The following is a 26,574-nucleotide window of genomic DNA, read 5'->3' as shown; positions in this document are numbered from 1 at the left end:
GTAAGATCCTGCTTTCCAGTGCGCAATTATTTCCACTGACTTCATGTGCTCAATGACACAATCCAGCTGCCCTCACACTTTTGACCCAAATGTGAAGGAATGAGTTATGCTCTCTTGTGGAAAAAATCTGCTATGAGTTGCGTGCAGGAAGTTCTTCGGCAGATGCCAAATAATATCTTAAATACTGCCGTGTAACTTGCTCAAATAGAGCTTGAATAACATTCCCTCAGTCATGTGAGCAAACAGCACAGAACGGCCACCGCTGCCAGGAGTAACTTCAATATGCAAAGAGCAACACCCACCGCCAAACCACTGTAACCCAGATGTAAAGAGATGCCCAGAGCAACGTTACTGAGACATCAGCGGAACTGCTAGCTGGGCAGCCTACAACAGAAATGAGCACTATTTGACTTCTAGAGCTGCCTTTCTGTCCTTTCTTGCATTTTTAAAGGCTAGAGGGCTAAGGAACACTATTCCAAACATCAGTTATTTCAGCAAGAGAAGTTCAAAGGAGTAGGAAGCTTTATTGCATACTGATTTCTCCCTGCCTAAACATTCAGCTTTCGGCCTAGAAAGATCACAGAGAGGGCCTCAATTCATTCCAGTTACAGAAGATACCAATTATTCTTACAGTTAGAGAATGCACAACAGAGAGACCGGCAGCCAAAGCAAAGCAGGGCTTCTGGAGCTCTTGTCCTGGCAAGAACATCCATCTCAACCTGCTCCACTGGGCAGCTACTGGCTTCCATATCCGCATTTACCACAGGTAAAAGTTACAAATCAATGTGCGGCTGAAAATGTGAGTTAAAAAATCACCCTGTCTCTCCCCGTCATACAAACAGCAACAAAGCAGGGTCGGTTACACAACCTGCAGTAACCGTGGGGCTGGAGCAGGAATAGATGTTCTCAGTTAGAAGGGAAAGCCATTCCCCAGGTTCCCCCTCCCCTTCCATATTCACCTACACAGTTCCTTCAGGAGTTCCTTCATGTCACCTCCAGCCTGATAGACTAACAGAGCAAGAATCACAAAGTAATACAGTAGAAAATTAAGTCCTTCGCATCTGCAGCAACGTGTAGATTGCCACTGGGTCTGTGCTCTCAGGCCAACGATTTAATACTTAGGGTGAGAGATTCCTACCCCCCAACCAGGTGGAATTCTTTGCCCGAGTGTTTTAGACACAGAAAAGAGAATGTTTGTCTCCAAAGTTAGGAAAGAATTAGGTGTAAGAGGAATCCAGTGAACCACCTTCTTTAAAGGGAACACAAAACTGTGTGGAAGAAGACTGTCCATTCCTTGGTTGACTTGCAATTTCTTACGTGATGTCCTTCTTCCTTGGGGGCCGGTGAATATTCCTCACCACACACTTCACCATCCATTCAATTCCCTCGTTCACTCCTTTGCTAAGGAAATAAGATAGCAAACAAGATTTAATAACAAGCCAAAACACCAAAACCAAGAACAAACCCATGTAGTCCTTAATTGAGCCCCTATGAGAGCAAGCAAAGGGTTCTGCCCTGTGGTTGGCATTACCACATTAGTTCCTCCTATATGCAAACAAGGATCTGATTTCTTTTAATTTGGTATGTAAACTCCTCAGTACGTAAACTCCAACTGCTGGAACAGGTCCAGAGGAGGACTACGAAGATGATCCAATGGCTGAAGCACTTCTGCTATGAGGCCAGGCTGAGAGAGTTGGGGTTGTTCAGCCTGGAGAAGAGAAGGCTCTGGGGAGACCTTAGAGCAGCTTCAGCACTGAAAGGGGCTCCAGGAAAGCTCGGGAGGGGCTCTGGATTAGGGAGGGCAGGGACAGGATGAGGGGAAAAGGCATTAAATTGTTGTGGGGGAGGTGGGGTAAGATTTAGATTAGACATTAGGAAGAAATTCTTCACAGTGAGGGTGGGGAGGCCCCAGCCCAGGTTTCCCAAGAGAAGTTGTGGCTGCCCCATCCCTGGAGATGTTCCACGCCAGGTTGGATGGGGCCTTGAGTAGAAGCAGCCTGATTCAGTGGGACGTGACCCCGCCCATGGCAGAGGGTTGGAACTGGATGATCTTTAAGGGCCCTTCCAGCCAAAACCATTCCATGATTCTATTTCCCTGGTGTCTGTGCAAGCCTACATCCATTTTAGTCATCAACTCTGTGGAAACCTTGCGATGAACAAGCACCAAACCACTTCACAGTCAGCTGTTTTGAGGTTATTTTGCTACAAGCCTCAGACCTTTCAGTCCTGGCTTCAGCTGTCCATAAGCATCTGTGCCCGTGCTGCCGAGCAAGTCACCAACTCCCCAAGCTGCCCAGCCAGCACTTCCACAATTTATTGGTTTTTTTTAGTACAAACTCAAACTAGAATTTCAAAAGGAAATTCCACCCAGATCAAAACTGGAAGTGCTTGTACAAAGCCCACAACAACTGTAAAGGCTGCATTTCATAAGATTATTATCTAATACTTCTCTTCCAGTCAGGGCTTAACCATCACTCTTGTGGTCACTCATCTGCTTAATAATATTTGATTCTTAGCAATTTAATTCTTAGTTTAAGCAGCTTTTCTTATCCTTTGCAGTAGCTCATATAATAGCTTAGCAATTAATTCTTGGTTTAAGCAGCTTTTTTTATCCTTTGCAATAGCTTATATAATAATATCGCTTTTTTTGCTAGACTGAAAGAAGAAAAACTCTCCAAGTTCTGAATTCCATACAAGTAGTAATTCAGACAGGAGCATTTCCAGCCATTTGGAACAGCATTTTTCACTTTGCCGAACAGCACCTTTCACTCAAAGAACTGAGAGTACAACCAAAGTGCTGCAAGACTCTGTGTGGAACAGTGATGCTAAGATATCATGAATATAGCAGGCTGGTCAGGGTCAAGGCAAACTGCTGTGACAGCCTAAAGAATCACAGCCTCACAAATTATGGTCTGTTATAGTCACTCTATCTTAAACCATGGGCATCCCTGGTGTAAGAACACTCTTGGAGTTTATTACGTTATCTACATGATGAAGCTCATCTGCACACCAAAGAATAGGAAAGCAAGAGCACAATTACCCTGCCGACAGTGGAGTACCCCTCATTTCCCTGGAAGTGCCATTTTCAACTGACCTCTTACATAAATGCCAGGAGCTGCAGCAAGCGAACGGCTGCAAAGATTATTGTGTAGGGAGAAGGGATGATAAAGGACAAAAATCAACTGCTCCATGTGCCTCCAAGTCCCATTGCTCTCAGCATTTTCATTATGTTTCCCAGGTGGGATTCACAGATGGGGTTAGTGACCTAGCACAAGTCTGAGATTTGTGGACAAGTAGGTGTTGCTGCTGGGCAGGTAGCGCAGCTCCTTCTCAGGGGTGCTTGAATGCCATAGCGCTGCTCTGCTTGTGTGACCCCCTGTGCAATTAGCCAAAACACCATCCCTTCTCGTACTCACCCAGTAAGTGCAGAGCAGGCTTGCGTCAGGCAGTCTCTCTTTCCAATTTTGTTAATGCAGTCGCTAAACGCTGTCTTGATGTCAGGTATCGACAGACAGGTCTGAAAGGGAAATCAAAGGAGAGATTGTTTTCTATGCTACAAGAGATGGTGACCTTCTTCCAAAACAAATCCCACCACATCCAGAGTTCCGCTTCAGCCAGGATGGCACAACGCTGTTCGGTTAAGCCCCTCACCCACTAACACAGCAATGTCACTTCCTTACATTCCATAAAGAATGAACATAATTCCTTTTTCACCTATCTTCAGACAGTACACACTCACGGCCACACCTCCCTGAGCCTCAAGAAGCACCTTTCTAAGCAAATAGAGCAATGAAAACAAACACGACTGCACATCCTCAGGATCTGCCTTCCAGCCTGCCCCAGCCTTCACACACAAGTTCTGTGAACGCTACAAGAGCGAATCTATTCAGAAAGCTCTTGGAAACGGCGTACATGCCAGAATCCCAGAGGAGCAAGTTCCTGCAGCTGATGCTTTGCCAATGGCCTGAATCACATCTCCCTACGAGCATCGTCTCAGAAAGTGGCCTGGATGTGATTTGTCCTAAGTCCTCAGCGCATTCCTCGATGTTAAAGGCAGGGCCATCCTAGACTCGTTTATTTGCATTTTGCCTGTGGGACAAAATGCTGACAGCACTGAATATAACATTTTCTGATGCCTGTTGTCGCTTTGTATTCAATCACCATCAGGTCTTGCACTTCCTTGCCAGCAGATTGCTGGGGAGTGGTTTTAAAATACACAAATGCATAACCCCCAGTAAACCAGTAGATTGTCTTCCTGACATAAATTAGTGTTACAACGAAACACTTCAGAGTTACAAACTCAAACAAAGCAAACCTGCCCTGTTAAAGTCCAAACTTGTGTCTTCCTCCCTGAACGCAGGGAAAACCACGATTACAAGAAAAATCACGATCCTTTACATCCTTTTCTGACCTCAGCGCTCACTTTTTCCTCAGAAGCCTTGGGCAAACCATGGAAACACTTCAGCAATCCACGTGCCCAGCCTTCTTTCTCTCTCTGCAAAGATACTTTGGACCTTCAACGAGAAATACCTGTTTGGGGCAAGTGTTTACTCAAACACTGACCTGCATCCTTGCAAGTCCTGCGGATTAGCTCAAGGGGATGTACGCTTTGAAAGGACAGACTACCTACAAACAGAAATCCATTCTCCTACGCGTCTGGGCTTTGAATTAGCAGGAAGACAGAAATTAATGATACTAGCTACCCATTTTACAAAATACTGGTTCTAGAGAAATTAAAGACAGGAAATTACTATAGGGATGACCATGTGAAAAATAAGCAGGTTTTGGCACTTGTAAATAAGCAGGGTTCTTAAGAAATGGCTTGAAAGGAGATTAATGACGCCCAATTCATCCAGTGCCCTTGCATCCAGACTTGTGATTTTCCACTGTGAAAGGCCTTGAATCCATGAGTTGTGCAACTTTGGATGACAGTACTTTCTCATGACCTATGCTGCATTTCAAACTCGCAGTTTCTCTCAGTGAGCTGGAAACTGCACCCAGAAATGTTACTTTCTTGACTGCACCCCAAGAACTCACTTCAGGATTTCTGCTGAATGAAAAGCCTGCAATTCATACAGATGAGCTATTACCCACAGCATAAAGAGTTCAATACATTATTTAAAAAAATCAAATATTAACATTAGAGGGAGTCGGACTGGACTTGGGAGTTGAAATTCATACCAGTAGGTCTGGAAGATGAGCAAGAGATTACCACCAAACAATCACTCTCTACATGTTTGTAAGAGATGCCACTTTAGTTTTGCTATGACACTCACTGCCCACTAAGAAAGGCAGGTCTAACGAGGGTTTGAGCCAGAGCTCTAGACAGGTCAGTCACTCCACAACTGGGGGGAGTTAGGACAAGAGGAAATGGCCTCAAGTTGCGCCAGGGCAGGTTCAGATTGGACAGCAGCAAAAATTTCTTCTCTGAAAAGGTTCTCAGAGGCTGCCAGGGAGGTGGTAGAGTCCCCATCTCTGGAGGGGTTTAAAAGGCAAGCAGACGAGATGCTCAGGTTTAGTAGTGGACAGGTACGGCTGGACTCAATGATCTCAAAGGTCTTTTCCAACCAAGTGATTCTATGATTCTATGAACTGGAGAGGAGGAAGAGCTGCACGTCAGTAACCGGACGTATTTTTCATGTCATTACTTTTTGTCAGTAAATGAGACTCAGCAGCAGGAAGGTTAAATCTCAGGGCAGCTGAAAACAAGCAAACATTCCTTGAAATAGACTTTAAGCTCACCACAACTTAATATCACAGTGTGGCAACCTCTTTTATGAACAATGATATATTTTAAAATATTTTTAAAATAGATCTGAGAGAAAGCATTCGAAGCAGGAAATAACAGCACAGAGCACAACCACGCTGTCCTTTATTTCCACTTGCACAAGCAACCAGGCAGACCTCCCAAAACCCACCAGCTGAGCAGCACACCTGTGCAAATCCAGTGGCATAGAGAATCCACGCCCTTCACTTCACCCACCTTTCAGGTCTTTGAGAAGTCCACTTTTCCCAGAGCAGCTTACAACTGCTGCAGCCATTTTTATCCCCAGCTTAATCCATTCTAACCACTTCCCTTTCTCATCCTCCAGTACAGTTGTGGCCTGCCCTAACTTCCACAAAGCTGTGCAGCCATTGCTCTCCCTAGAAATCTGCATCAGAGCTTTGATTCTGAGGAGCCTGTGCATGTGTACACTGTTTATAGCAGGGTGCCGATGCATCACACCACCATACCTGTTTTGATGAACACCTTTCTCCCCTTGGGATGAAGTACAATAATGCAGCAGAGGGGACAGCACCACTGCACTATCCAGAGAAGCCTTGCTTTAGTGTTCAAAGGGAAACCATGAACTGGAAGTCCTGTCTTGCAGCAGAGGATGAGGCAGATTACCCATTGCTTCAACGAGGAGCATTTGAGCATCTCATGCTTGGCAGAAAATGTCAGCTGCGGCTTCCAAGTTCCTCTCTTTTGTACCTCCTTATCTACATTACAAAATATTTGTTTACAAATGCGTTTTGTTTCTCAACTGGAACCAAGAGCAAACTAGGGAAGCTGGTTTGTGATCACATAAACAGTGCTCCATCACGGTAATAAAACCCACAGGTGACCTTTCCCGAGTGATGCTATCTACCATATGCTTCAGAGGAAGCTCACACAACTTGACAGACCATTTTCCTACTCCAGCTTCCCCAGAAGAATGCACTGTAAGCCACCTATTCCTGAAGGCTCTTTGAGGCATGGTCTAGCCAGGCCTGACCTGCCTGCACAACCCAAATCCTCCTATGAGGGGCTCAGAACAGCATCGCTCAAGCTAAGACTCGGGAATAGCGCACCTAGAAATACATCCAGCAGCAGGGCTCCACTTCTGGAGTCACCTACAGAAAAGCATGAGGGGCTGTTTTAGGCACAAAAGGTTGCATTGCAGAGTCTTTATCCATTTGCCACATCCACTGCAGGAAAGACAACGCTGCTCCTTGGCATCATGTCAGGGTAAAGTCTAAAGCACCAGCTCTTCTGCCAACTCTGGAGTTACCTATTGGCAGAATGGAACTAAAGCAGAAGCAACAGGAGGGTGAGCAGCCACAGTAAAACCACTTAATAACAAGTTTAATCAACCTGATCTACGTTCTGTGTTACCTGTTTTTACAATCTTCTTTTAAATTAAAACTTAAGCTCATTTAAATTAAAACTGATTTTACAGGGAGGCTGTGGTATTTCTTAAGCTGGAATTGAGAATTGCCACCATGCAGAGCCCTATTTTTTAACATCTGTGTGGAAAATAGATAACATAGATATCATAAATAGATAACATAACTTCCAGCACACACTGCTACTCACCATGACTCCTCTCATTTTCCAAAGGCATAAGGATTCCCACCACCCAGACATTTCAAATTAAATTTCCAATGTTTATCTTAAGAAGGCAAAGCCTCCCCTCAAAGCCAGCACATAACCACTGATTATTTTCAGATGCTATTCTTTCCAGCTCAGTTTTTCCAATATTTTTTATAGCGTTAAAGGTTTAACGAGCCATTCTATGCTCAAGTTTTAACAGTTGATTGTACAGCTCAGAAATACATAGTCTCTACAAACCTTTAGCCAGCTGCATTCACATCAAACTGGCAAATAGAAAATCTTATTTTAGGCTTTTTCTGCAGGAAACAGCAGGTAAGAAAAACTGTCTAATATTTTCAGAAGTGGCATTCTGAATGGGAAAGGAAATTTACATGAATTATTATACACTAGATGTTTCGTTCCCCTACAAAGCAACAGCTCCTTTAAAAAACAAACTAAAACAAACTCCCTCCCACAACACACGTTCAACTCAAGTCTTTTAATTAATTGTAAATTCACTCAGTTTTGAAGCCCCTGTGAAACACAGAGGGTTCTTCTGGTACAGGAAAAAAATCAGACGCAGTATTGTGATGATAGCAGAATCGTTGTTTTGCACTCTATGACTGTATTTCATCTGATAATGCTCATGCTTGGCAGGGCTGAGTCAATGCAATTTATCCCGTGGTAGTGGTGGCTAATAACACCAGAATTCTTTCCTACAAGGCACTAAGCATCAGGGCCAAAAAATTCTCACACTTTATGCAATTGCAGGCATTGCAGGCACTGAGTCAGAATTTTTGTTAGCTTATTGTGAAGAATGTAAACTTTAAACAAACATAGATATATGACAGACGTGCTGTTTCTGATATATTTCACCACAAATCTTCTGCTGGCCTTTAAAAATGTAATCTGCACAAATTATCTTTCATCCACACATACCAGCAAAGTTAAGGTATCACTTCTCCTCCTTCCCTATGATCTGGGTTAATGACAGAGGAATGCCAGGGAGAATTCCCCACTATGATTACATGCCTGGGGATTCAGAGCAGAAAAATCTCTACCCCTGATAAGATACTGGTCTCTGCGTCTGTATCACAGAATCACAGAATGGTTTGGGTCCAAAGAGACCTCAAAGCCCATCCAGTTCCACCCCTGCCATGGGCAGGGACACCTCCCACTGGATCCAGTTGCTCCAAACCCCATTCAACCTGGCCTTGAACCCCTCCAGGGATGGGGCAGCCACCACTGCTCTGGGCAACCTGGGCCAGGGCCTCCCCACCCTCGCAGCAAAACATTTCTTCCTAAGATCTCATCTCAATCTCCCCTCTTTCGGCTTCAAACTGTTTCCCCTCATCCTATCCCTGCACTCCCTGATCAAGAGCCCCTCCCCAGCTTTCCTGTAGGCTTCAAGTATATCCAAGATCATACTCTAGGAAAAGACCTTTAATTACACAAGTTAGGACTTTCTTAAAAATAGGTACACCATGAGTCAGTGTGGGTTTGCTAACTCTTGTCACTAATACAACCACATCTCTGGGCTAGTCCTTGACCTTCCAAAGGGGCAAGGAGTCAGCCCTAGTTTTTACCTGGAGAGCCTGTTCTTCATACCTCTTTCTAGTCATATAAACAAGTCAACTTGTTCAATCTTTCTCCCCTGATCTGGCTACAGCGCCATGAGAGCTGGCTCTTGCAGTATGGCCACAGGGAAAACTAGAACAGCTTTCCAGGTCACTGCATTTAGTATAATTCTCAACAGCTAAAGGTAAGAGCGCAGACTGCTCTGTGCTGTAAAGCCGCAGTGTTGCATGGAGGAAAGTGGATCTTCTGGTTTCCACACAGAAAAGACAGTCAGGTTCCCAGAGATCACAGCAAAGTCAAGACCAGAAATCAGGAGTCCTGTTTCCATATCATGTTATTTCTTTTATTCCTACGACTAGACAACCTCACGATCACCCAAAAATGCCTGTGGTGCTGTACACATGAAGCGTAACCAACTGTTCCAAAACCTAAGTGTTTTCCCTGTAAGTCTTGGGTATTTCCCCACAAGCACACTGAGCTCAGGGTAAAGGCCAAGGGAAGAAGCTGGGAAGAACGAGCACTCTTTGAAACAAGATACTGACCACAGCTGCCAGGGCTCTCCAAGTTCTACTGCAAGTCTCTGGCTCCATCTACAGATTAACCACTCCAACTGCAGGGCTGGAATTCCAGCGACAATGTGTGGAAAGGAGGAGGAAAACACAGGAAAATACTGTTACCCGCTTTAGGCTTTCTCTTTCCTTTTTTCCATATGCCAAGAGAGACGAGAACAGCCCTGGATGTATCACCCAAACACTCACACTGCAGGGCCCGCTAACTTGTCAAACACAAAATGAGAGTTTTGCAGTTCTGGAAATGCTAGAAAGAATCTGAATTATACCCCCCAGAAAACATATTCCTTGCCATTCCCTGCTGTCACTGACAGAATGCTCTTGGATAGACAATGTTTCATGGAGAAGAGCTTATCTGGTTATGAGAGAAGGATGATGTTGCTTCATATACATTTCCTGTGCTGCTCCCAGGTGAGAACAGAGCGGCATAAATAGAGTGCACTGAACAGAAAGAAACAGTATTGAGACACCAAATCACAGTACAAGGCAGATCGACCATAGCTACAGAGTAGGTTTTGTTTACATAAGAATTCCAAACCAGCGGGGATGGACATGCCTGTAGGAAGCTCACTTAAGCCACTGGAAAATGATTAGAGAAGAAAGGAATAATGAAAACTGGATTCAAAGCAGTGATTCCCAGCGGCAGAAAAAAAGCCATAGGATCAGTCCAGGAACGTAAACAAATCTAAGATGAATGTAGAGCTCGCCTAAGCTTTTATTTATTCACTTAACAAGTAGACCCGCAATAATCTTACCTCTACATCCTGCTTGTTAGCGAGCACCAGAATGGGAACCCCTTCCAGAGCTTCGCTGGTAATCATCTTCTCTACAGAAACAAAAACAGAGGCGTAGCCAGTTCTGGAAAACACAGCTGTGCAAATGCCTGTCACACACTCTCTGGACACAGGGAGGAAACAAGAGGTTTCTCCTGGCATTACAGTTTACACGTGATGCAACTTTTCAGGTCTACTCCCTTCACAGGTGTTTTTCCAGCTCAAACCCTAAAATTTATTTTAGTCAACAAGCATGTTACTGAGACTTAACGAGGGGACAAACACAGAATGAAGAACAAAGATTCCAAAAGAATTAGCATAAGCACAAAAACAGATTCACAGCCATTATAGGCAACAGAAGTGAGTCCTGTGTTATAGAGAAGACAGGCTTCACCAAAAAAAGTGCAAAAGCACTGCAGATGTGTCATCAACAGCCACACGGCTTCCTCAGGACACAGAAAGAGACACAACAGTGATGAGAACTGTGCCACACACAACAGGACATCACAGCACAGGTAAAACTCACCAAAAGCTCTTTTAGATTCCGACAGCCTCTCCTCGTCAGTAGAGTCAATAACGTAGATCACTCCATGAGATTCGGCATAATACTGAAAGCAAACACAGACATCAGTGTATCTGCCCGCTGAGAGCATTTGCTCCTCTTCCTGATTTCTTTTTACATTGAGTAAAATCTTTATATGCATGGAAGAGACCAACCAGAGCCAGCTGTTTCCATAGTAAATGTGCGATTATCTGTCTTCTCAAAAAACTCACCCCCACCAGCACAGCCCTCAGATATGGGCTGGTAATTGCTGTCTGCAAACAACAATGTCAATATTAAGCGTCACCTTTGCTAATCTTGCACAAATGTAGTTGAATCTCTGGAAAAGTGTTAATGCTAAATGCTAGGGTTACCAATAAGCAGGTATGATTACTAAACAATCACACTGCTTCAATTCTGAAAGAGATAAAAACGCTTCTAAAAGACAAAAAATACATCTCCAACCTTGTCCCAAAGAGACTGCAGTTCCTCCTGTCCACCAAGATCCCAGAACATTAGCCGAGTTTTGCCAACATCAATAGTACCAACTAGAGGGAAAGAAGACAGGATATTCCAATTAAAACTAAAGGTGTTCTCTGAAGCACAACCACCCACACAGACCCTGCAGAAACCCAGGCTAGAAGAGTCTTCTAGAGGAACAGATCACACAGACTGGCTACTTTCAATAACAAACCAGCACCTTTGCAAAGAATGACCACCAACATCAGAGTTGTATCAGTGCAAATCGTATCAGAACTGGGCCAATGAATAACTCCAGCGAAATTCAGTTTAACCTTTGAGCGTAGCACTGAAATGGGATACTTGTTTTTTTTAAGGCTTCAGGGTTTTTCCCTCACAAGCTAAGAAAGATTATTTTACTCTCTTGCAAAAAGGGATGGAGAGCTGGGAGAGACGATCTCTCCCACCAAGAACTGTTTTGCCCTCGCTTAAAAATTTCAAACAAGAACTGGCTTTTGTCCAGCAGTGCAGGAAAGCTGAAAAGATCCCAAACGGATTTACTTACTGTTTAACCCTACAGTGGTTGTGATTTTGGACAAACTCATCCCTTTGTAGTTCTTGTTAAATCGAGTTTTAGTTTGTTCGAGGAAGGTCTGAAAGGGAACAAGAAAAAGCATTTACTCTTAAATAACTCAAACCTGCCTTTTCATTGCTGCAGAATCCTGCTCCAAAAAATACTGCCCTACCTCACCCTGGGACAAATCACTCTTCTTGTTCCCTATTTTAGCAAGGAAAGAAGGGATCACAGGTGATTACGGGATTACCAAAGCCTCAGCTACGTCCCTGGAAGCTTATGCTATGTTTAAGTAAGAGGGAAAAGTTGTTTCTTTGATGTGACATCACTAAAATAACTCACAATACAGCTGGAGAAAGAGTGATATGTCTGGAAATTTTATCCATGGGGGATGTTTACAATCCTGTGTGCCCTCCGCAGAGCTGGTAATAAACAGCACTTACGGTTTTGCCAGCATTGTCCAAACCAAGGATCAAGATGCAGTATTCATCCCTCTGGAACATGTATTTATAGAGCCCGGACAGCAGAGTGTACATCCTGCTCCTGCAACAAGTACCAGGAAACCAGGAAACAAGGAAACAAGTACAGGTCATGTCCAAAGTCTCCCGTCCCACAGCACAAGTCTGTCCCAACGCTAGATAAATAAGTGATGTTACTCTTTCATCTATAATTCTCATATTTAGGGAATCCCAGGACAAATCACAGATCTAAGAGAGATCTTGTACATTAGCTCAATATCAAACTTCTAAATGCATGCAAGCAAGGGATTATCCTCCAAAGAGCTTAACCTCTGTTTCCGCACGCCCCCATTTGACAACTTCCCTGTCTGCTTTGGGGCTTAAAGAAGAGTTCAAGAGCTTGAACGCCTCTTGCAAAACATGTAAGACCCACAGAAAACAAAGCCAGTTTCATGCAAATACAGAGAATGGGAATTTTGAGCGAGAACATATAGGCCAGGCCTCCATCCCTGTTTCCAATCCATGTAACTGTATCATGGGATCTTTAATGGTCAAACTGAGCACAGTGTATCTTAAAGGTGCATAAAAGCCCCTACTTATCTTATTTTAAGCCTTACCCAGCAACAATCTTCTGTTATGGTATATCTTATACAAGTATTTCATCATCTCACAGCACCATGAAGACAAGATAACTAAGTTAACGGGCCAGAAGCGCAAGACTAAGAACCAGACAAAGCGACACAGACACCTGTGGAACCCCACGCACTTTCTGTTGCTGGTTTTGCACAACCAATGCAGAGATTTGCTCAGACGCAGGAAGAATTGGTACCACGCACTACGCTGACTCACACACCACTGCAACAATCCAGCTGTTTAAGTACAGACAAAGGGAACCCCAAGGCAATGACTTTGTGAGGCAACTGGATTAGAGCAACTGTGCAGATAAACACTTTGAAGTCAAACAACATGACCTAAAATAGAAAGTGTTCCAGAGCAGAAGTAAGGGACTTCTCAGGTTGAGGACAGGCTCCTCAGCACTGTCACCCACTGAGCAGCGGGGACTCTTTGCTCCTGCCCATACCAGAGGCGCAGCCTCCACCAGACCCCGGGATTCATAGAACCGTTTGGTTGGAAAAAATCTTTGAGATCATTGAGTCCAACCACACCTGTCCACCATTCCTCCAGGGATGGTGACTCAACCACCTCTCTGGGCAGCCTCTGCCAGTGCCCGAGAACCCTTCTGGTGAAGACGTTTTCCTGATATCAAATATAACCCTCCTCTACTACAACTTGAGGCAGTTTCCTCTCATCCCATCACTGGTTACTTGGGAGCAGAGCCCAGCACCCACTTCACCACAACCTCCTTTCCAGAAGCTGCAGAGAGCGATGAGGTCTCCCCTCAGCCTCCTCTTCTCCAGGCTAAACAGCCCCAGGTCCCTCAGCCGCTCCCAGGACGCTTGTTCTCCAGCCCTTTTCCCAGCTCCGTTCCCTTCTCTGGACTCGCTCCAGCCCCTCAAGGTCCTTCTTGCACTGAGGGGCCCAAAACTGAACCCAGGATTCAAGGTGCGGCCTCCCCAGCGCCGGGTGCAGGGGACGACCCCTGCCCGGCTCCTGCTGGCCACCCCGCGGCTGATCCAAGCCGGGATGCTGGTGGCCTCCTCGGCCCCCGGGGCTCGCGAAGGCACCGAGGCCGCTCCCCAGCCCCGGGAGCCACCGCCGGGCGGGGGCGGGAGGGGAAACCTGCCCCGGCCGCCGCTGCTCCCTGGGCCGGGCCGGGCCGGCGGCGCCTCCGCCCCAGCCCCAAGCACAGCCGCCCCCCGCCGTCCCCCCTCGGCGCGGACAGGGCCCGCGGCCGCTCACCCGGGACCGGAGGCACCTCCCGTCACGCAGCGGCTCAGCGCTCCCCGCCGGCACCGGCCGCCGGCGCCATGTCGCGCGCGGCGCCCTGGGAAATGTAGTCCCGGCGGCGCTGCGGGGCCGGAGCTACAAATGCGTGTGGACTATAACTCCCAGAATGCCCAGCGCCGCGGCCGGAGACGCGCGTTGCGCAATAAAGGGGAGGAGTCGCTCAGCCGGAGTCACGTAAGGGACCGGAAGTGGTGGCTCCGGGACCGGAAATGAGGGCGCTGGAGCCGGAAGTTGTCGCGGTGTCGTGGCGGCGGGGGAGCGGGGAGCCGAGGGGCGAGCGCTGCCGGCCCCGGGGCCGAGGTGTCGCGTCGCCAGCGCCCGGGCTGGGGGACGAGAGGAGCCGGGAGTGAGCGGCGCTGGCTGGAGCGGGCGCTGGGCCGGAGCAGGGCCTGCCCTCTGCACTCACGGCAGGAGCACCCCCTGGTTGCTGTCGAGGGGAGCGGCGGGGTAGATGGTAGCTCCTGTGGACAAGGTTCTCTTATCCCAAAAGCTGCTCATCTTAAGTAAACTCTTGGGCTGTGTTCCGAGTTGCCGTGAAGGACGTAGTTAACCACACCTTTATTTTGCTGATGATGGATGAAGAGAGCCTGGAAGCGGCCATTCAGACCTATAACGCCCAACTGCAGCAAGTGGAGCTGGCGTTAGGAGCTGGCCTGGACCCGTCGCAGCAGCCGGATTTGATTAAGTTGCAGGAGGATTTAAAGCAGCTCATAGAACTGACTGAATCCAGCCTGGTGTCTGTTAGAAAGAGCAAACTTCTGTCTACTTTAGATACAAACGCCTCCTCCCCCTCAGCAGGTCTCCTGGAGCAGGGCCCCAACCCCGACAGCTCTGCCCAGGACGAGGAGTACGCTGCCTTTAAGGAAGCCATCGCTGAGCTTGGAACTGAGGAGAAGCCTTCAGGAGATAACGATGAGGTATCGGGAAGAGGTGAAGAAAGTGATGACAGAAATGAACCCAAGTACAGCGAAGAGGAAGAGGAGGAGGAGGAATTGAGTGGGATGAAAGTTAAAGCCCCCTACTACAGTTCCTGGGGGACCTTGGAGTACCACAACGCCATGATTGTGGGGACAGAGGAGCTGGAAGATGGCAGCGCAGGAGTCCGAGTGCTGTATCTCTATCCGACTCACAAGTCTCTGAAGCCGTGCCCGTTCTTCTTGGATGACAAATGCAGATTCAAAGAGAACTGTCGGTAAAAAACGTAACAGGAATGGGTGGGGGCTTGTGTCCTTCCTGTAGATGAAGGTCTTGTCCTTCAGGAAGATAAACCTCCTGTGACAGTGCCACGTTTAACTTTTACATTAGATGAAATGTTGCTTGTTTATGTCTTTAAAATGCATTATGGTAAGCAGCGGCATCATTTTGGCTGTTTGCTTTGGCTAATGTGGAGATGAAAGGGAAAAGCCTATGGGAAAGTCCCATCAGTCCAAGTGGTGAAAAGAACAACCAATATTAAAATAAGATAGCGAGGTTTGTTTGTGGGTAGTGCCAACATCCTTGGTGCACAGGGAGGTCGTGGAGTCTCTATCTTTGAAGATCTTCCAAACTGACCAGGCTAAGGCCTCGAGCAACCTAATTGGCCTTCGAAGGCTGTGGTGCAGGAGGTGAGCAGAGCCCGGCCTCCATCTCCTTATCTCAAAGGGCCTGTGGGCACTTTGACTGGTTTTGTTAGCAGCCAGGACAGATTCATTCTCTGCATTCTTTGTTACGTGACTGAAATAACAGGTGAAATAACCTGTGTAATTGAAATAATGCACGATAAAACTTCCCTGATAGCTGGTGGCGCTTCATCACACTGACAATTGGTTTGCATTTCATTTAAGGAAAGAGGGGGATTTTTACTTAAAACTTGCTCAAATGAGGTGGAGATAATTCCTTTTCTGCCTTCCCTGGCAGGTTTTCCCACGGCCAGGTGGTCTCTGTGGAAGAGCTCCAGCCGTTCCAGGAGCCCAACCTGAGCGCGCTGGAGGTGGGTTCAGCCTGCCTGGCAAAACACAGCGATGGGATATGGTACACGGCCAAGATAACAGGTGAGTCTCAGACCAGCTTTGCTAGGATTGTGCATGGAAGGTGAAGCCTGGTGCTTAGATGAATATAAAAACTGGCTGTTTTGGTTAATAATAGGAAAATGTTAACTGTGTGGCTGCAGCCGTCAATTCAAACTCCTTATGCAGCGGAGAAAATGTTCTGCTCCTCTCTTATGGGGAGCGACCGAAGGCCCCGGGGCTGTTTAGTCTGGAGGAGAGGAGGCTGAGGGGAGACCTCATTGCATTCTGCGACTCACAGAAAGGAGGCTGGGGTGAGGTGGGTGCTGGGCTCTGCTCCCACATAACGAGATGGGATGAGAGAAAACAGTCTCAAGTTGTGCTGGAGCAGGTTTAGCTTGGATATTAGGAAATATTCCTTCCTGGAAAGGGTTCGCAGGCGCTGGCAGACACTGCACAGGGCAGTGAGGGAGTCTCCATCCCTGGAGGGGTTTATAAGCCATGTGGATGTGGTGCTTAGGGAGGTGGTTTAGTGGTGGAATTGGCAGTGCTGTGTTAAGGGCTGGACGGTGTCTTAAAGGTCTTTTCCACTCTAAATGACTCTGTGATTCTGTGAATTTTGCCAGGCTGGGAAATGGGGAAGAGCGTTAGGCAAAAAGGAGGTGTAAGAGCAGGACTGTGGAAAGGAAATGACTGCATGGTCGTTAACTATAACGAAAGGGAAGAGGCAGGTATGACAGGGATTTGCATGCATGTTAGGTTAGAACGGCAATAATCTGCTCTAGTTTAAACAAAAACCTGAGGAGCTGGCCCTGCCTGTCAGCTGCTGATACAGGATTCCCTCTGTCCTGGGATGGGTGAGGGTTTGTTCTCTTTTCCCATCTTTCTTTGACTCTAATCAGGTCAGCCTAACTGACTGCAAGTCTGACTTTGCTGCAATTCCATTTCTCAGCAGCCCACCTTTCTTCCTTTTTAGAGACAAACCTTTAAGGATCAACACCAGCATTGTAGAAACAGCTTCTCATTGCAGTGGGGCTTCTTGTTCTATGATTCGTTCCCATTCTGTGCTTCTATTTAAACTGAAAGAGGGGACGTTGAGAGGAGATCTTGGGAAGAAATGTTTTGCTGCGAGGGTGGGGAGGCCCTGACCCAGGTTGCCCAGAGCAGTGGTGGCTGCCCTGTCCTGGGAGGTGTTCAAGGCCAGGTTGGATGGGGCTTGGAGACAACGGATCCAGTGGGAGGTGTCCCTTCCCGTGGCAGGGGGTGGAACTGGATGGATTTTGAGGTATCTTCCACCCCAAACCATTCCATGATAGGAATGGTTGGACTTGATGATCCGGTGGGTCTTTTCCAACCTGGTGATTCTATGATTCTCTCCTCCAGGCAGAAGTTTAAAGCACAAATTAAAACCAGAACTCAGACCTTTCTCCTCTCCCACGTTGTTGCCCTGGAGCTCACTAGGAAGCCCACTGACAGTTGCGTATTGGACACTTTTAACTTTTCTTCCTTGTTTTTCCTTCTGTAGACATCGACAGTGGTTACTACACCGTCAAGTTTGATTCCCTGCTGCTGAAGGAAGCTGTTGTGGAGGGAGATAGCATCATTCCCCCGCTGCGAAGCGAAGATGGTGCCGAATCTGCAGAGTCCGATGAGGACAGTGCTGATGATTCTGGTTATGCTAAAGGTAAGAGAGTCACAAAAGCGAGCTGTGATCCTGCTCTGCCTTGCTCTGGGACCTGCTGTGCTGCTGTCCTAGTGCTTTCACTCTAAGTGTCTCCACCTCTGATGAAAGCGTAGCTCATCTCTTTAATGTTCCTGAAAGATAGAGAATGGTAATTAGCTATTATGTTCCAATCGCAACCTAAAATCTTTATTTTATGCAAATTACCGGGCTAAGGAAGGTTGGAGGTTTCCATGGGAATTTTCACCATGTGAAAGAAGAGGGTGTGATATTTTAGCGCAGAGTTCCAAGCTCCGAGTCTGTTTCTCATGTGGCTGGCTGAGTTGAGCTGTTACATGGATCAGGAGAATCCCTCGTTACTGGGAGCTCTGTGTAGCTCCATGACATGAGTGTGAACCCCCAGAGATGCTAAGTGGTCCTGGTGCCTCAGTGTGGTCACAATAACAGCCATACCCTGTTCTGCTGCTGGCAGCTGACACAGAGAGAACCCAAGTGGCTTCTTTGAGATTACACAGACATGACTGTCCCTGTGCTGTTGCCATGTTTCCATCACAGGGACAAAGTTGTGTCCTAGAGCCCTTTACTTTTAGCCCGATAGACGTTATTGGATCCTAATAACACAAAATAGCACTGTGGCCTGGAGGAGCCTCATACCAGAGACGTCAGCTGGAGGCACAGAACTTGATGCCACGGTGCCAAATCTGTCTGTATGACCATCCTAGAAGGAAGGAAATGAAGCACAAAAACCTATTGCAACTACCTGCATCTATGAGATGGTACATGCACTAAGTCAGTTGAGAGCTTTCATGTCAGTAATTCGCTGTGCAGTGTTCATTAAAGGTGTCAGCTGAATAGGAGCCAGGTAAGGCTGAAGGAGCTGCTGAGTGATTCTAGGGTGAGGGAAGTGTATTTTGCTGCCTTTTGAGGGGTTTTCCTGCTCTGTGTGTGTCCCAGATGAAGGCTTTGCATAGCAGCTTTGTCTCTGTTTCACTGCTTTATCTCTTCTGTGCCACAGTGATAGATTCGGGAATTGCAGAGAACGGGGAATGGACGCCAGCGTGCAGTTCCTCTTTCGGTGGCTGGGAAGCCCACACTCGTGGTATCGGCTCCAAACTGCTTGTTCAGATGGGATACGAGTTTGGAAAAGGTAAGAGGAGAAGGTGGTCCTGGTGGTGTGAGGGCCCAGCTGCCTTGTCCTCTCGCTCGCAGGGTGGATACTAAAGCTGGTTAAGAAAAACAAGATTTGTGGACGAAGCTAAGAATTTTTATGTCTGAAGGGCCTGTTAGACAAGGCCGAAGCTGTGCAATGAGTCACGCCCATGTGGAGGTTCAAAGGAAAGGAGGAATAGCTGTTTAACCGAAGGACAGGCATGTGTGCACCAGCCCCTGAACAGCAGTAGCAAAAATGGGAGGCATTTGGAACTGTGGTCAAGATCATGATTAAAGCTGTGAGAACTGCTGTGTGAGATGTTCAAAGGCTTTAGGTAGAAGGGAACTGATCTGTGAAGCTTCTGATGTCTGTGTTAAGGCATCTCCTGGCTCTAGATGCAGACTTCAAAGCCTGCTGAACTCCAGTCTCACTACATAAGTTATATATATAAGCCTTGGGGGCTTTAGGAGGCTGGTCTGCTGCTTGCATTTGTCTCTGGTGCTCCCAGAGGAGCCAAACCAGTTTTAAGAGGAACCTGGCTTGAAAAGCTGAGTATGAGGCTGAACATGGTTCCACAGAAACCAGACTGACAGTTGGCCTCAGGCTTTTGATCACCTATCTCCTGCTGTAGCAGGCTTCTGTCGGAGAATCTGCATCCACCATGCTGTGGCTGCTCCTCTTTGACTTGGATGGCAGCTACGGCTTTTTGTACCTCAGAAGCCTGTTTGCTTGTTCTGAGCTTGTGGAGGGAGGTGGCTTGAGACGAGTTGTCCTCACAGTAATCCCTTGGTGTCTCACCTCAGGATTAGGGAAGAATTCCGATGGCCGAGTGGAGCCAGTTCAGGCTGTGGTTCTTCCTCGAGGGAAGTCCCTGGACCAGTGTGCCGAGGTGCTTCAGAAGAAGAAGCAGGGGAAGCTGGACCCAGGCAAGTCAAGGAAATGCCGAGCGAAGGGAAACAACTCCGGACAGTCCCCTGTGGGTGGCCGAAAGCCTCGCCACAATGTGTTTGACTTTTTGAATGAGAAGCTGCGAGGGAAAGGCACTGGGGAGAAGGTTGGAGGGCTGGCACTGCCACAGAGGAACAGCAAAGAGATCTACCATGCTAGCAAAAGCACCAAGAAGGCTCTCAGTGTCCGCCTCTTCCAGACAATGGAGAAGATTGAACAAACGCAGAGGGATATCAGAGGAATCCAGCAGGCCCTGGAACGCAACATTGGACGGTAGGAAAACATTGGTTATGGGACTGCAGGATGAACTGCGAATTCTTGGTGCTTATGGGGAGGGGTGGGCTTGAAATGAGCTGTAGGATGACCAGGTGAAACATCTGGATAAGACCTATGGGGAAGTGGAGGAGAGAGCACGTCCTTGAACACCAGCAGATGTGTCTTGGGTCCTGTGGCTGGAATTCAGGCTGTGGCAAAGAGAGGAGCTCTCTGAGGGAAGGTACTGGAGTAGTTTCCTCTCATGCCCGTATCTGCAGCGTTGCTGTTGAGCATCACAGGAGGATGTTTTCCAGCCCAGATTGTGCTGAGTATCAGGTTCTTGCACTGATCTCACAGGAAAGGGCAACCCCTCGTGAGATGATGGCAAACCTTTGATCTTACCGTGCAGGATGACGTTGTCGTAACACTTTTTTGCTTTCAGGCACAGCATTGCTACGGCTCAGCTGGAGGAGAAGCTGGCTAACGCACACAAACAGCTGGGGCAGCTGCAAGCCCAGGAAGCCAGTCTGCAGCGGGAGCAGAAGAAAGCAGACACGCATAAGAAGATGACTGAGTTCTAGTCTCCGAGGAAGGCGTTTGTCCTTCTAGCCAGCCTTGGTGCTCGTGGCCTCAGCCTGGGTGAGCTATCCTGCTCCTCCAGGCCTCGGGCTGTCCAGCCTAAAAACTGGGCTGAAAAGCAGCAGTTTCTCAAACTGGATGCTTCTGAGCTCTGCTGGGAGCAAGAGGAGCCCACATCCGTCCGGGCCTGAACACATTCAGTCACCCTGAGCCTTGTATAAGGACTAATGACAAGAAACATGATGCTCTACTTTTTTGCACATGTCTTTCCTCTGTTATCGCTGTGGTAGCACCTCCATCCAGAGCCTGTAGCTGCTCGAGTGATAACGTTGCTGGGTACAACCCAGGTGAGGAGGGGCTCTGAAAGCCCCACATCCTGCATCGGCTGTGGCTTGTGTTCGCAGCCAACTGACAAACAGGAGTGGAGGCAGGGTCCCAAGCAGAAAAGGCTTGTGCTGGGTGAAAAGAACACAGGCAAATGGCTTCAGCTGCTCTCTGCCTTCTGGGTTTGTTATGGGATTTATCCAAGAACTCCCATTTTTTGGGGAGCAGTTCCCTGTAACCCTAGTGTAATGAATAGACAGAAATCTGGCAGCTTAGAGGAGGGTCCCAGTGGCCTCAAGCGTCAGATTTCATCAATTTGGCTCTGAGAGTATCTCTAGGACATGGACTTGGTATGGAAAGCTGCATGGTTCCGCAAGTAGAGTGCCAAAGCTGGGGACGTAAAGACAGCAGCGTAAAAGGTTCTTAAACCTTCTGGCTAGGGACAGCTTCACAGGGAGCCTTGTGGTTTTTGCCTTCATTACCTGAGTTTTTCTGTTCCAGGTGTCTCACAGAACACAGGTCCTTTAATTAAAAAGCCCAAGGACCCAGATCCAGGTCAGACCAGGCCCTGGATGAGCACAAAGAGTGGGAGGTCTAACGTTCCCACGTGCAGCCCTGTCCATGGGAGAGCTTCAGGCTAGGCTGGAAACAGGACAGGCAAGCAAAATGCCCTTCCCCACAGGGTGGGGTGTCTTTGGACGGGAAGGATGTCTTCTGCCCCAGGTTATGTTCTGCGTTGGTGGCAGCTGGTCCTTGCTGCAGAGGAGATGATGGTTTGATCAGCCTCCGTTTCTGGTGGGGCTTGTGTGTTGTAATTTCTTCTTAAAAAAAAAAAACCCCAAAACTGTTTGCAATTTCATGCCAGTATCTCCAGGACACATTTTTTTTTCTTAATTTAAGAAATCAGTTTCCTTTGATCCTGTGATTCATTTTTCTGATGAAAAGTTTTGCCTCTTTAGTACCACCATTTTTACCTGTTCCTAAGAAAACTTACCAGGCTGTCAGCTGGGGCAGGGCTACACCTACTCGTAGGCTTAGTCTGCTGAGCTCACCAGAGAGTGTACGGCTGAAGGAGAGAACGATCAGAGCTGTTTGAGCCTTGTGGGATTTAGCATTGCTGCAGACACACCTCAGAAGGCACAGAGCGACAGCACAAGTAAGCAAGTTAAGGGACTTAAACCTGTTGGAGTGACTCTCTCCTGGAAAGCATTTGGATCCTGCTGTGATGAGCACCATGTAGATGTGAGAGGTGGTGCCTTCAGCACTGCTGGTTCCAAACTGAATTGGCCACACTTGTTCCAAATTTGTGTTCTCCCCACGCTGGGCTTGAGTTTAACAGTGGCTGCTCAATATCCTTCCCTCACAAACGGCTGTTTCCCACACTCAAGTGGTGACAAGGATTAATTGTCAGAGGAGCTCTCTGACAATTAGCATGGGTGCTTGCTGAAGTGGCCCATGACTGGTAAGCTGAGCTGTGTAGAGAAACTTCTGGGCTCTTTTTGTCCTCTGACACTACTAAACGTCATCTTCACTTTAAGAACTGGGTTAGTTAGCTCTGTGTCTTGGCTAAGTTGTATTTTGACCCTTCCTTGGGATTTCCACAGCCTTACTTGTCAGACCTTTCTTTGAATGGGTGCTGCCTCCCTTCCAAGACCTTTCACATCCATGGTAAATAAATTTGTTTTATTTTTTTCCCTCTGTCCTAGTAAGGCGTCATTCATTTGCAAGGCAATGACAATCTGTGGCAACTTGCTCTTTCCTTCTTTCCACCTGCAGCTGGAACACTGGCACTAAAACCAGCTGGGTGGGAAGTGGAGCGCGGCAGAGGGTGCTCTTGTGTGCCGGGTGCCTGCAGAGCCCGTTGGCAGCGCTGCTCACAGCCAAGGTGGGGAGAAACCCAGACTCTTATTGGGTGAAGCAGTCTCGTCTGCAGGCCAGGAAGCGAGCTGCGGGGCGTGCTGCGTGGTATCTGCTCAGAGCTGCCTGCGCTGGAAGATGAAGAGGTGTGGGAGAGCTCAGATCGAGATGTTTAGGAAACCCTAATTAAGAATAACTGGGATAAAAGAGACTAAATTCTGCATGGTGGCTGGCAAGGAGGAGAACATGGTTGAATTCCCGCTCTTCACACTCCTCAGCATTTGAGTTTCAGCACAGTAAGTGGCATTTGCTTTCTTACCCGGCAGACTTGGGTATCTGCAACTAAGCCAGGGGCTGGAAAATACTCCCCCAAACCTGCTCTATAGGAATTGCTGCAGCGCTGGGGATGCTGCTGCAGCGAGCTGGACTGGACAGGCAGGATTCCTGCACTGCAGCTGGGCAGCATCGCTGGGTTCAACCTTCAGCCGGCTGCGAGGAGGGCTGCAAGCTTTGTGCTGCTTAATGCTTTGCGCGCTGGAAGCTTCTGCGCTTAAGGAAGAAAAGGTGTTTGGATTTGGCTGCGCTGCTGCATTCCATGGCTTGAATCGAGGGTTGAATGGGAGCTGATTACTACCACGGTGAATGAATCGTTGAGTTCAGACGTGCAGGACGCTGCTTTTTCAACAGAAAAATTCCCAGCTGTCTTATGGGGCGGGGAGTAGGGGTTTTTCTTGCGTGTGGAAGAGCTCCTGGGGATCTGCTGAGCTCCTGGCTGCAGGTGAGTGGCTTGGGAGAGGGTGGTCATTGAAACGCTGCCCTCTGTAGAACTGAAATTATGTAAAACTCCTGAATTTGTGTCAAGAAAACCACTGTGGTGGGCAGGTGATTCCAGAGGAAACATTTATGTCCTTAATACACCTATCCTGCATTTTGGAATCTGGCTTCCCATTCCTGCAGCACCGAGGCTGCAGCAGAGCTGCTGTCCTGCTGTGGCTCAGCGCTGCCCAAAATCCTCTTGAGCAGGTTCTCGACTTCTGCTGAGGAGAGCATTTCTCTGCTCAAGCGTTTCCCACAATCACGGAAGGGCGAGAAGAAAGAAAAACCCTGCAATGATGTCAGCCTGGACTGAAGCCCCACGGTGAGGGCGGGCAGGTCACCTGCCTTCAGGTTTTAAAGTTGTATTTTTCACAACATCTGTGCCCTCTGTGAGCAGCGAGCGGGATCGGGGTGAGAAGCGGGCAGCTAAGTTTTGTGACACTTGGATCTGACATTTGAAAATGCAGTTGGCCTTTTGTCAATTAAATCCCTCTAGAGGAGTTTGGTGCTGAAATCTCTCCCTCCAACTGTGCAAACAGAAGGAAAGTGAGCGAGATCTCCTGCCTGCTCCGTGTTTCAGTCTTAAAACCTACCAGTTGCACCCCATGGCCTGGGGCGGATTCAGGGCTCTTGGCCCTGATGGGGCTTTCGCTTTTTGTAAGTGAAAAGACAAAAAAGATCTACTTCTCCTTCTTGGGGCTTTTTTCAGTACAACTCCCCAGGGTACCTGAGGTGTGTGCGCTACAGCCGTATTCACAGTCACTGATGGAAATCAGCTCGTAATGCTCACCCTGGTTTCTTGCAAATATGCTTTTAGTGATCTCGTAGAGTTTCTTCTCACCGCCTGGCACTGAGCACCGTGTGTGGATTAGTCTGGGCAGAAGAACCCAGCAAAATCATCAGTGGTGCTTAATTTTACAGTGAATTTAGCCTTGTTTTTATGAAGCCCAGCTGAGAAACTTGTGCCTTTTGTAGGAGTCAAAAAACCCTCCGATGCCTTGAAGTACCAAACCCACTGTGTTTATCGTGCCTGCGCTCGGGTATCGCAGAAAGGAGCCGTTCCCTCTGCTGGGCTGTGAGAGCGCGTCGCACGTACGCAGCGGTTGTGGCTGCTCTCATCTTCAAAGCCACCTTGGCTTGCAGAGCCAGCGTGTTACGAAATGCCGTCTGCTGCACCTCCTGCCCCACAGAACAGCCCCAGGACTGGGAGATCAATAACGTTATTGCAGGAAATTCAGGTGCACCTTTTGTGGAGAGCTTGCCTTGCAAACAGCTCGGTCCTGCCCGAGTGGCTCTGCTCAGGCACGGCGTTTTCCTCTTGAATTTGCAACTCTGGGAGAACCAGTGTGTTGTCCCTGATGTGGCTCCAGGTGACAGCTGAGCCTGCACCGGGTGGTTTTGTAGGTCAGAAGCCAAGGAGCAACCGCTGTCCTTGGTTGGTCAGAAGAATTTCTCTAGATAAATTTCAATTTAGGAAGCCTATCCCTTCGGTCTTAAAAATTCAGGGACGGTAAATCCACCCGCGGTGGGTTAAACAGCCCTGTGTGTGCCTCAGTGTGCTAAGAACCTGCATTTCTATCTGGCTGTGACGCCAGCTCCCACCCATCACACCCTGGTATCTGTTTGCTGCTGAACCCCAGAGCCAGCTCACTTCTGTCCTGAACGCAGTCGCTGCTGCTGCCCGTGATCCTGTCGCTCTAATGAGCCAAATGAGTTCAGTGAGGACCGACTAAAGCCTTGCAGGTAATCCATATAATTAATGTCTGCTCAGACAGAAAAGCGCTGTTGACTAATTAAGACGTCGTTGGAGAGGGACCAGCCTTCCCTGCCCAGCTCTGATGTGAGCCAGTCTGTCCAGCCGGGTTAGTCCCTAAAACCTCTCTGTCTCGCTTTCCATGTTGAAATAACTTCTCTCCAGGGGCTAAAGCTCCAGCTGGGGAAGTTTCCAACGGTGTGGGATAAAAGGGCGCTACGAGTGGGCAGAGGTTTGCTGGTTATCGGGGTGAAAAGAAAAATGCGTAGGGAAGAAGGCTGCCTTCGGGCAAGGCATGACTTTTCTTTTGGCAGAGGAAGGTGGTTGAAAGCTTACATTTTCTGCTGAAAGTGAGTGTTTTCTGCTCTTGTGTCGCAGCACAGAGCGGCTATGGAACAGGGGCTGCAGTGGTGGAGGAGCGGTGGGGTCCATACGTGCTGAGTGTCATGGCGAAGAGCCATCCCGGCTGGCTGCGATCCTGTAGTTCCTGACCCCAGCGCAGAATCCTTCTGGGATGCTGCAGAGAGCAAGCAACCCAGGCTCCTGGGAGAGCAGAAATGTCACAGGGGCTGGGCTGGGCTCGGCACCCCGGAGCTCGCTGTGCATGGGGTGACACCAGAGACACTGGCAGCACCGTTGCTCCTATCTGGGGTTTCTCCCCGGTGACTCCCCAGGCCCCGTGGCAGGGCTGTACGGAGCTAAAACCTGTGGGGCTCAGAATCAGAACGGGAGAGAGCTGCTGTGGAAGGAGGGTGTCCCAGCAAGCCTGGGCTGCGAGGAGGGAGAGGTGGCTGTGAGGCTGAGTTGTCTCTTTGCCCATCCCGTCCTGGCCACCCCGCGACCTGGGCTGGGAGCAGCGTCACCCCCGTCCTGCAGCCCAGGGCGCTGCCCTGCTGTCCCAGAAAGCACATGGGCATTCTTGGGTTGTCTTCAGAGAGTTCTGAGGGCCCCAAGACATCCTTTTCAACCTCATTGCTCTCCACAACTACCTAAAAGGAGGTTGTGGAGAGGAAGGAGCTGGCCTCTTCTT

The 26,574-nt window shown here is 48.2% G+C and overlaps 2 protein-coding genes across 2 annotated transcripts; one reads left to right on the top strand and one right to left on the bottom strand.

Moving 5' to 3' along the window:
• Window positions 1-504: 504 nt before the first annotated feature.
• On the bottom strand, window positions 505-14,223 carry ARFRP1 (ARF related protein 1). Its single transcript, XM_069871612.1, has 8 exons — window positions 14,149-14,223; window positions 12,274-12,373; window positions 11,822-11,909; window positions 11,263-11,345; window positions 10,783-10,864; window positions 10,239-10,309; window positions 3,417-3,517; window positions 505-1,401 (listed from the first exon to the last, which is right to left on the bottom strand). Exons 2-8 carry the CDS (start codon window positions 12,364-12,366, stop codon window positions 1,314-1,316), a joined length of 606 nt encoding a protein of 201 aa, XP_069727713.1. The 5' UTR covers window positions 12,367-12,373; window positions 14,149-14,223; the 3' UTR covers window positions 505-1,313.
• A 250-nt stretch (window positions 14,224-14,473) lies between these two features.
• ZGPAT (zinc finger CCCH-type and G-patch domain containing) lies at window positions 14,474-22,816 on the top strand. The gene is made up of 6 exons (XM_069871699.1): window positions 14,474-15,388; window positions 16,093-16,226; window positions 17,707-17,865; window positions 18,878-19,009; window positions 19,816-20,233; window positions 20,658-22,816. Exons 1-6 carry the CDS (start codon window positions 14,766-14,768, stop codon window positions 20,794-20,796), a joined length of 1,605 nt encoding a protein of 534 aa, XP_069727800.1. The 5' UTR covers window positions 14,474-14,765; the 3' UTR covers window positions 20,797-22,816.
• The last annotated feature ends 3,758 nt before the right edge of the window (window positions 22,817-26,574 follow it).

Source organism: Phaenicophaeus curvirostris, chromosome 18 (assembly GCF_032191515.1).
Source record: "Phaenicophaeus curvirostris isolate KB17595 chromosome 18, BPBGC_Pcur_1.0, whole genome shotgun sequence".
In the NCBI taxonomy this organism is placed as follows: Eukaryota; Metazoa; Chordata; class Aves; order Cuculiformes; family Cuculidae; genus Phaenicophaeus; species Phaenicophaeus curvirostris.
The sequence above is the reverse complement of the archived record's forward strand: the minus strand, read 5'-3'. Positions and strand labels throughout refer to the sequence as shown.